The 11,106-nt window shown below is 34.1% G+C and overlaps 1 protein-coding gene across 1 annotated transcript; it reads right to left on the bottom strand.

The window, feature by feature from the left end:
- Positions 1–9,211: 9,211 nt before the first annotated feature.
- LOC107811238 (uncharacterized) lies at positions 9,212–10,762 on the bottom strand. Its single transcript, XM_016636126.2, has 2 exons — positions 10,396–10,762; positions 9,212–10,158 (listed from the first exon to the last, which is right to left on the bottom strand). Exons 1-2 carry the CDS (start codon positions 10,544–10,546, stop codon positions 9,365–9,367), a joined length of 945 nt encoding a protein of 314 aa, XP_016491612.1. The 5' UTR covers positions 10,547–10,762; the 3' UTR covers positions 9,212–9,364.
- Positions 10,763–11,106: the final 344 nt, after the last annotated feature.

The following is an 11,106-nucleotide window of genomic DNA, read 5'->3' as shown; positions in this document are numbered from 1 at the left end:
CACAAACATCAGTATGAATTAGTCCCAATAATTCAGTAGCTCTTTCTCCACTTCCAGTAAATGGAGATTTGGTCATTTTTCCTTTGAGACAAGATTCACAAGTTGAATATGATTCAAAATTATACTTGTCAAGGTACCCTTTCTTGTACAACTTGTTAATTCTTTTCTCTCCAATATGACCAAGTCTACAATGCCAAAGGTATGTATGATTTACTTGATCATCTCTTTTCCTCTTAAGACTTGAAACATGCATAATCGAATTAGCATTCATATTAGGTAAGACATAAACATCATGTTGGAGGTAGCCATTCACATATAAACTATCACCATAATAAATAGAGCAAATGCCATTGCTTATAATAATGTGAAAACCATGTTTGTCTAACATAGAAGCTGAAATTATGTTCGAAACAAATTTAGGAACGTAATAACAATCATCCAATATAAGTACTTTGCCCGTAGGCATTATTAAAGAAATTGATCCTACAGCTACGACCGCAACTTTTGCACCATTTTCCAACTTGTAGATTAATTTCTCCTTTCTTCAACCTTCTACTTATTTAGAACCCCTGCAATATATTGCAGATGTTATAACCACTGCCAGTATCTAATACCCACAATGAAGTATCAGTAGTAGTTAAAGAAACTTTGAAAATATTTTTCATTTGAGTCTTACCTTGTTTCTTGTCATTTAGAATTGCAAGATACTCCTGACAGTTTCTCTTCCAATGTCCTATCTTCTTACAATGGAAACATTCAGCATCAGATTGGTCAGCTTTGCCTCTTTTGCCTTTGGGTTTTGTCACACCACCCTTAGGCGCAGTAGGCTTCTTCTTCGATTTATTTTTACCCTTACCTTTCTTCTTAAAAGAGTTTCCAACCAACATGTCAGTTCCTTTCTTCTTCTCAGATGCAAGTTGATTCTCATAATCAATTAGCATATTAAGCATCTCATGAAGATCACAATCCATTTTATGCATATTGAAATTAATAACAAATTGTGAAAAGGATTCAGAGAGTGACTGCAAGATCAAATCTTGAGAAAGCTCTTTACCCAGTTTGCACCCCAACTTCTCAAGTTCTTCAATAAGATCAATCATATGATTGACATAGGGTCCAACTGGAGAGTTTCCAGTCAATTTGGATCCAAATAAACCCTTAGATAGCTGGTATCTAGCAGTCCTGCTTTGTGTACCAAACATTTTCTTAAGATGTTCAATGATTGCAGTTGGATCCATATCCTGATATTTTCTATCGAGCTCAGAACCCATAGAAGCGAGAATGATGCATTTGGTAGTAAGACATTCTTCCAAGTATTTCTGATAAATCTTGGTGGCATCATCATCATCCTCATTTGGGACTTCCTTGGCAGGCTTATCGATCACATTAATAAGTTTTTCATGCATGAGAACAATTCTCAAATTTTTGTACCAATCATCAAAGTTTGATCCTACCAATTTGCTGGCCTCAAGTATTCCACGCAGTGATATAACAGACATATTGAGAAATCTAAAATATGGAAAAGAAAAGGCAATAATATAAGAACATATTTACATATATATCATAAAGACATGGACTTTTATCTAAATGATATTTCCAATAATTATTTTAAACTATTTACCCTCAATATAGTTTAAGAAATCTCTATTTCTTTTAGTGGAGTAAAGGAATCCTTTAACAATATGTATGAGCCCCTTGGAAGTCAAGTCGTTTCTCACATATATTTTAAAGGTAGGTACTTTTATCAATTGTATCCCCATACAATATCCTTAAATAGCTCTATGTCAAACAGTCCCATGGTAGTCAGGTCGATCCTATTGGCATAGTTGAGTTCAACCGTCATGGAGGCAAAGAGCTTATTAAATTTTAAACTCCCTCGGGTAGTCCAGGCGTTTAGTGTAAAATTAAATAATTCTTCCAATCCATATATCTAATGCAATAAATAATTTTAACATATTCTCGAACTATAAGTTTCCTGGTTGTCAGGCCGCTCCTTATAAACAAAAAATAAATAAAATTATTTATTTTGATGGATAGCTTTACAATAAAATATCTTATATTTTATTATTTAAGAACTCAAATTTTAGTAAGAGGGAATTGTTACTAAAATAATTTTTAATAACATAAAGATCAAATCTTTTATAGCATGTGAATTTAGTAAGTTGTCTACATACTTAGTCCTAAATTAATTTATATCACATATAATAATAATTCAAAATCATATAACGAACAAGCACATGATATAAAACGAAATTCAACATACTTCTAACATGTTTATCTTATATATCACATAAAATAATACATGCTAGAACATTATTATTAATTTATATCTCATAAACTAATAACAATTAAAATAATTATATAATCTAATAACCTATTATAGATTACCGTCGTATCTTGTACGAAAGTTCAAATTCAAGTTACGAACAATCTCAATCGTTTAACTTATATGAATACATATTTTATTCACAATAAAATAATATCAATCCATATACATTCAAACAATTTGACTATTGCACAAGACACAAGGATAATGGTTTGAACTTTTCAAATAAAATCTTAAAATATTTCATAAATAAATTTTAGACACGAGAAATCATGGCTCTGATACCACTGCAGGATTGCATATAGGTGTTCATAACACGCAGCGAAAGACAATAACAATTCTAGGTATAACTTTTCATGTTTAAAAATTATTTATATGTCAAAGATCGGATCTAAGACGTACCTGGTGAAGAGAGTCTTGTTTTAAATTTCTTCGATAGTGCGAAGACTCTATGCGTATCCACACCGAAACTGATCCTTGCTATCAATTCTTTGATCAATGAAATCCCGTGAACAAATTGAATAAAAATATTGTGTTGAAATTTTTCTCAAAAATCTCAACTCAAAGGTAAAAGAACAAGAAATAATTTTCTTGTATTAATATTTTCTATCTTGGCTTTGTATTACACTATTACTTTCTCAAAGCAATTTTCTTCTCAAGAATAACTCTCTTGGTTTTTACAATATGTATAAGATGTATATCACTCTAATTCTTAATTAGGACTCACACATATATATACACATAATGTCCATTGGAAAATACAAATCACATGCTTTATGGTAAATATTTAAAAAATATATAACTAATTTATGAAATTCAATTCTAAATTGAATTCTACAACTTAGTCATACTTTTTAAAATAAAAACATGTAATTCATTTATGGAATTCAATTCTAAATTGAATTCTATAACTTAGTCAATATTTTAAAATAAAAATATATAACTCATTTATGGAATTCAATTCTAAATTGAATTCTACAACTTAGTCATACTTTTTAAAATAAAAACATGTAATTCATTTATGGAATTCAATTCTAAATTGAATTCTATAACTTAGTCAATATTTTAAAATAAAAATATGTAACTCATTTATGGAATTCAATTCTAAATTGAATTCTATAACTTAGTCAATGTTTTAAAATAAAAATATAGAACTCATTTATGGAATTCAATTCTAAATTGAATCCTACAAATTAGTCAATATTTTAAAATAAAAATATGTAACTCATTTATTGAATTCAATTCTAAATTGAATTCTACAAATATTAATTATAATTACCAAGTGAATATATATATATATATATATATATATATATATATATATATATATATATATATATATATATATAAACCAAGAGATGTAATTTAATTTTCTTATTTAAAATAGAAAATTAAACTTGTCCACAATATTAATTATATCCTCTGTGCTAACAAAGAATATAATAATATTTTATTTAAACTAATAACTAAATTTATTTGACTAATTAAATTTTTTAATTTAATTATCAAATAATAAAGTAATTAGTCATTTAGCAAAGATCAGAACACTCGTTAGTGTGCGACCCCATAGGTTCAATACTAAACCGGTAGTAAATTGATCACATCAATATACTAATCAAGGGTGGCGTCTAGAAACACTCCTTAACGACCCGATAGCATGAAGTATACAATTTACTCTCAAGAACCTGTAGAAGAATAATGTATTAATTCCTTCTGTCTTTATAGCTCTGGGTCACCCTAGGATATGGTTCAACTGTCAAATCCTAATAGGCGACCGACTATGTGTTCATGTCAAAAATAATCGACCATTGAATGACCTAAGAAACTCTTTTCTTCTTTCATTCAATCGCCCTGGCCAAGGTCTTAATTTGGTCGGTTATAATTTATGACAACATGGAGCTTAAACTCATTACCAAGAGTTGACAGATTCCATCTTGATCAATCACTAATTCTACAAGTATTCAATCGTACCCAATATCCTTTCAACTATCGCCCTAGGGCCATAGGTGTCTAGTATCAAAGCACAATAAATAACTTGTCAATTACTATGATGATATCAGGTCAAAGGAAACTCTTACATCACATTCTTCAAGAGAATATCCTATTGACAGTTTATGGTAATTCTAACCATTAAGAATTATCCAATGAATTGATTCAATGATCATATCTTTATATGTATAATCTATTTATGTTATTTAGTTAATGAGATCAACTAATCTTTAACCCATAAAGACGCTCACATAAATATTGATTTAACCGGATTACTAATGTCCAAATTAATAATCCTACGATCAAGAACAAAATTTAGATTAAATTTTAAGAGACTTTACTCTCATTATCATGATCTCCATCATGATGACAAGTCTCAAAATTTAATCAAGGACCTTATTAAATTAATCAAGCAATTAATAATAACTATGATAAACGAATATCAAATGCTATATATTTTTATATCAAATAACATTCACAAAAATATGTTCAAATCATCAAATATGAGATTGGATCTAAGGCATATCTAATATATCCCTAACACGAAGTCTGATCATAGAAGTTTGAAGAACCGATAAGAACCATATGCCTAACCTTCACGATGCGACAATGAAAGAAGACGAGGATCAAACCTGGATAACCGAGGACTTAGTCAGAATAGCAGCGTCAGATCTTCACATACAAAAAAAAAAAAAAAGAACCAAACACAATCAAAATCGGAGATTATAACTTCAATGTAAGCACCTCCGAGTTGGTGGCCGTTGTGGACGAAATAGGTGACAAAGTAAAATGGCCTAGAGAAATAAAGCCAGACCCAAGCAAAAGAAGCTAGGAGTCTGGTGCGAATTTCACAATGATTACAGTCATAAAATTGCAAATTTCCAACTACTACAATTTGAGGTAGCACACCTCACATAATTATTTAACAAAAAGGAAAAGCAGTCCTACATGAAGAACTAAAGCAAGAACAGACCTCCAAGAGACCTGTCTCAAAAATAAATAGTCAATGTCATATACAAAGGGGAAAAAGTCTATGGAGTAATATTCACAGCAGCGAAGAAATTTTCTAAGATATCAATTCAACATGAAAAAAATGTACTCGAGAAACGTTGACGGGAAAAAGTATCACCTTTGACAACGAGGATGAAGACGACTTGACACTGCCACATAATGATGCACTGATAATCACTTTAGAATACTGATGTAAAGTGAGTTTTGGTTGATCCAGGTAGCTCAGTGAGTATTATCCAATTTTGAGTCATCAAAGAGATGCAATTAACAGAGTAGATAATTCCAAAATCTCGATCATTATCCGGGTTTGATAACTCGATTTTAACAACCTGAGGTGAGATTATCTTAACAACTTTTGTAGAGGGATTAGTCAAAGATACCCTGTTTCAGATAGCGACTATGGATATGGCCTACGACATTATCCTTGGGAGACCGTGGATTTACGATATAGATGTAGTACCGTCAGCACTACACTAAGTCATAATGTTATGACCCAAAGTCCCACCAATGGTTGTTATGGAATATAATCTCTAAGAGTAGGTAAGCCAAGCACACAGTGATATAAAACATTGAAATAAGATATTATAACTCTGAATTTTTAACATAAATTGCGGAATAAAACATCAAATAAGCCAAAACATTAGTACACAGGTCAAACTCCCCAAAACCAGGTAATACAGAGTCATGAGATCTAAATAAAGTACATAGCGAGTCTTAATAAATACAATACTATTTGAATATAAATATAACAATATAAAAATAAGAGAAGGGGACTCCATAGGTCTGCAACGTCTATGCAACACTACTTTTAATCCTCTCGATTCGTCACAAAGTCACTCATGAGATTCGCTACCTCTGGTACCTAGATCTGTACAAAAATATATAGAAGTACAGTATGAGTATACCACAATCAGTATCCAGTAAGTATCAAGACTAACCTCGATGAAATAGTGATGAGGTTTAAGTCATATGATACTCATTAGTTAAAGAACCTGTGCAATATATATATAAATTAACTTGCAACAAGAATATATATATATATATATATATATATATATATATATATATATATAATTTTGACAAAAAAATCATCAAATAGAAACTGAGGCATATGTCACCTTGCATTCCTCGTTCCATCACAATAACAATATCTACCCTTATTGCTCGGGAATAACAGTATTCACCCTTATCGCTTCGTAATAACAATATCCACCCTTATTGCTCCATAATAACAATACTCGCTATTATCACTCCATAATAACAATATTCACCCTTATTGCTCCATAATAACAATACTCGTGATTATCGCTCCATAATAACAATATTCACTCTTATCGCTATGTACCCGACATAATAACAATATCAATCACAATCACACGGTAGAAATCTTGTGCCAACACCCGAATCAATCCGCCCAACAAGTCTACATGTGTCATAACCACAATAATACAAGATAATAAATTATCATCAAGAGGCATATCCTCATAAATCATCAATAAAGTGCACAAAGAGATAATAATCATAATTAAAATACGGATGCGGGTTCAACATATAAGGTTTAAAGATCTCCCGGTTGAGCATCCGGTTGAGCTAATGAAGATCTTTTTCTTCTCTGAAGGGGGGCCTCTTCATCATCGGCTCCTTCATCATCAAGTATCACTGTGGCAGGTTTGGTTGGTGATTTCTTCAATTTCTTCCCTTGAGTCTCAGGTGAGGAGGTATTTCTCTTTGGTTTCTTATCCTTGGGTGGGGACTCCGGGAGGAGGCACCTTCACCAGAAGAGAGAGTAGATTCACGATATCTCCACCGGTTGAGGGCATTTTGCAGTACCCGTTCGGCTTCCATCGGGTCACCAAGAGCCTTGATGTCAGGACAAACGAGTGATACCTTCGGAAGTCCTGCGTGATACAAGAAGATAGTTAATAAATTATTTTAAAGTTATTTTGTAAGATTGAAAGAAGGAAGGAAGAATCTTTGTTTACCATAATTTATGGATTTTCGCCCATATTTGGGAGCCATTTCTTTCCACCTTATGGATTCTGGTGTAGTGATATCCAGAATTTTTGTACCCATTGGGCCAGATCTTGAACTCTTGGTGATTTCCAATGAGTACCTGGAATAAGGAGAGTATAAAGTTAGTAACGAAAGAAGGTGTTTTTGAAACACAAAAAGAAAAAATATAGTCGAAGACTTACGAAAAAAGATTCCATGATTCAGGAAAAATAGGTGATGTGGTTGGGAGGATGTCCCTGGTAGCAATGAAAACGAACCGTTCTATCCATCCACGGTCGTTGTCATCATCAACACTGGTGAGAAGGGTATGATAACTGCATTTTCTAAGTTTTAGCACACCCGCATGGAAGATCTTAAGGGAGTAGAGGTTCATCATGTGTGCTAGAGTTAGGATTTTCCCGGTCTCAAAGCACAATTGGCGAAAGCAAGCCACCATAAGCCATAAAAATAGGCCTACTTGTGCCAAGCAAATATGGTACCAGTGGCAAAATTTCAAGATTATTGGGTCGATTATTTCACCCACTCCCAAAGTGAAAGGGTATGTATAAACATACATTAACCCTAGCTTGGAGAAGGTGATCCTTTCTACCTCATTAGGGATGCGGATTTCGATGTTGCTCCAATTGCAATCCTCCTTCACGACAAGGATGTTAGAAGGACGAATGGAAGAAGGATACCTATAAACAAGCTAGTGTTTGTCACTTGTGGAATTTGCAAGTTCTTTTTGTTCTTGAATGCCAGATTTGGTGCTAAGTTGAAAGGGGTATGATGGAGTTCACGGTAGGAGGTTTAGGCTCGACATCAACCTTTTTTTTCTTGTTCTTCTTTAGATCTCCAACGAAGGGAAGGCCAGAGTTTTTGAAGGCAGCAATATTAGAAGACATGATGGTAAGAAATTTATGAAGAAAAATTTTACTGAGAAAGTTGAAATTCGCAGTAGAGTTCTAAGGTAAATCGGAGAAGAAGAAGAATAAGCTGTAAAAGGTAAAGAGTAAGAAATGATGAGTAGTGGAGAATTTATAGACGACAAAAATCTTGGTCATGATTACCTCGAGAACTGACGAAAATATTTGCCAAATCATGGGGTAACACGTGTTCGAGTCACTAAATGCGGAGAGACGTGCGTCCTTTCAAATGTCAGAAACTGTTCATAAACTTGCCCGCTAAGGAAAGAGGTTTTATATACTTCCCGGTGACACTAAAATATTATCATCGAAACGTAAGGAGACTATCTGTATGCGGTAAAATTGGTTAGTGACAGTTGGACGAATGAAGAGGTGACACATGGAACTGAAGACAGGTAGGATGTGAGTCAATAAATAGTTGATACGGTTGCAAGCATGTGACTGGTGCTAGGTGAATCCCGAAGGCAGAGTAGCCGATGACAAAGTTTCAAAGTATAGACATCAGGTAGCATTCAATGAGCAGTCGTTACAAGAAATATCTGCATATATAGCCAACCGCTATGCAACTATCAATGACGATTTTATTCTCATTCAAGAGGGGCTTGATTTGGGGATCTTATCTCTCTAAATAGAGCTATAAATAGGAGAATTAGCAACCATTGTAGACACGAAATATTATGTACACAAGAGCTACATTCTGCTCTCAAATTATAAAATTGCTTACTTTCTTTTGTTCTTGATATTGTTTATACTTACTTCCGGTGAAACTTATCATACTAGCAGACTTGTACTTTTTTTAATTTGATTTCATAATCTTATTTCTGTTCTTATTCATTTCATATTTTTGGGTCAAATCGATTCATTTATCTATAAACCACACTATAAATTCAATTGTACCTTTTTACGGGTAAACAAATGTCCTATGATAGCCTTTATAGAACATGAAAAATTGATGCCCATTTCATTTGATGATAGGATAATAGTATGTACTGATCAGAAACACTCCACAAACATATGTACAAAAAGAGCGGTGAAAGTTGTTCCGATCGAGCCCCACCTTATCCCATAACATGGTGTTAATTAGCCACAACTAGAATCTGAGGAGAGAGAAGTGGAGAAGTCAACTATCTGTTGATCCTGCAAGGGGACTTAGGGAATGGGGACTTGGAGAAAAGCTACCATTTCTTTTGTCCACAGGAGAAAGACTGCCTGTTCTTTCCCCGTAGTGACTGCAATCCTCATAATGCATACATCCATTGCCCCGGTTGTGATTGTGCCTCGTGGTTGAATGGTAGTAATGTGGACTATGATCCACATGGTACCTCACCCCCTCAGCTCGGCCAACAGACCTAACGGAGAAAAGTCTTTCCGGATCAACGGGTGGAGGTTTGCCAAACTGATGGAGTGGCGGCTTGTAGTTGTGGAATTGATGATGGAAGCCGTGTCGTTGTTGTTGGCTAGTCAAATTGAAAATGCTGGGGGAGCTATGGACTTTATGCATATGACTTGTTTGCGTGAAGTGTTCTTGATTAACAATGCCTTCAGTCGTGCAGCTCTCTGGAGATCTTGGGGAGGAACAGGCAGAGAAGGATGTGTGGCTTATGCCTGGAGGCGGATGCAACCTGAATATTCCTGCTTCTGCAATACGAACAATGCCATTGACAGCATCAATGTATCTATGTTCTAGAGGCTCCGAAGACGCGACGTGGTGGTCCAGGACAATAGGCTTTGCTGGGAAGAGAAAGGCTCGGAGCCGTGAGACCCCTGGACTCTCACAACGATCGTATTCATCAAGCATGTGGCGTAGATCCTCGTCTGATTTTACTGAAACAAGGGCGTCGAGGTCTTCAGGCACTAATTGATATTTGAGAACCATGTCCCCCTCAATTGGGGCAGTCAGTTTCTTCATTAACTCTGTAAATGTACAACCAAAACATGGCAAAATCAGAGAACGGGGACTTTTAAGATTAATGCAATAGAATCTTGAAGCAAAGTCAAGAAAGAAAGATTGGGAATGATGCCAATAGCTAAGTAATTAGCAGAGACTCTAAGCCATCATTTTCCACGCATTAAATAGGAAATGGAATTACAAGATTCTCTCTCTATATATATACATGACAAAAAAAAGGGCAAAAAGAAAAAGAAATGTACCATGAAATTTAATGTCCCGAGGAACGGAGATAACGCGAGTCTCGCCTCCAACATACTTCAAATGGCCATCGAATGGTCGAGGAAGAATCTTGCCTCCATGGCTGCATAAAAGCTTTATCTTATTCTTAGGGGAGTTTGGTGCTGAAGACATAAATAAGTAATTATAAAAAAATTCACGTGCTTTGCATAAGAAAAAGATTCAGGCTCAATCACACAATTCAACAATGGGGTTCCTCCAACGTGATATGTCAAAAACAAAAAGGAGAAAAGATAAAACAAAAGGTGACAAAAATTATGTACACAACATAAGGATAGGGGGAGAAAAAAATAAAATGGTTACAGAAATAGAGAACAGAAAATAATGTTCAGGCATGAAAGTGACTGGCTTGTTATATTTATACATAGAATTTGATTGGGTCCAGTTTCCTTGTCTATACAGGCCACAGATTCTGTGTTATGTCTGATTCTGACCCTTTTGAAAATGGTCAAATAATTAAGGACCTTCTGGTCTAGGATTGACTAGCTATTTACCGTTAGTATAATTCGATTTATTCTGAAGATTCCTTCATTAAATGTTCCTATACACCTGGTTTTGAGAGGGAAAATAATAGATTTTATACCTTTAGCAATCCCTGAATATTCTGGAAAATGAATACCAAATTATAGGATACATTTTCATAGGTTCATTGTGTCTATTCAAGAAAGTAATGT

Source organism: Nicotiana tabacum, chromosome 2 (genome assembly GCF_000715075.1).
Source record: "Nicotiana tabacum cultivar K326 chromosome 2, ASM71507v2, whole genome shotgun sequence".
Taxonomy (NCBI): domain Eukaryota; kingdom Viridiplantae; phylum Streptophyta; class Magnoliopsida; order Solanales; family Solanaceae; genus Nicotiana; species Nicotiana tabacum.
Note: the sequence above shows the minus strand (reverse complement) of the source record. Positions and strands in the feature narration are given on the sequence as shown.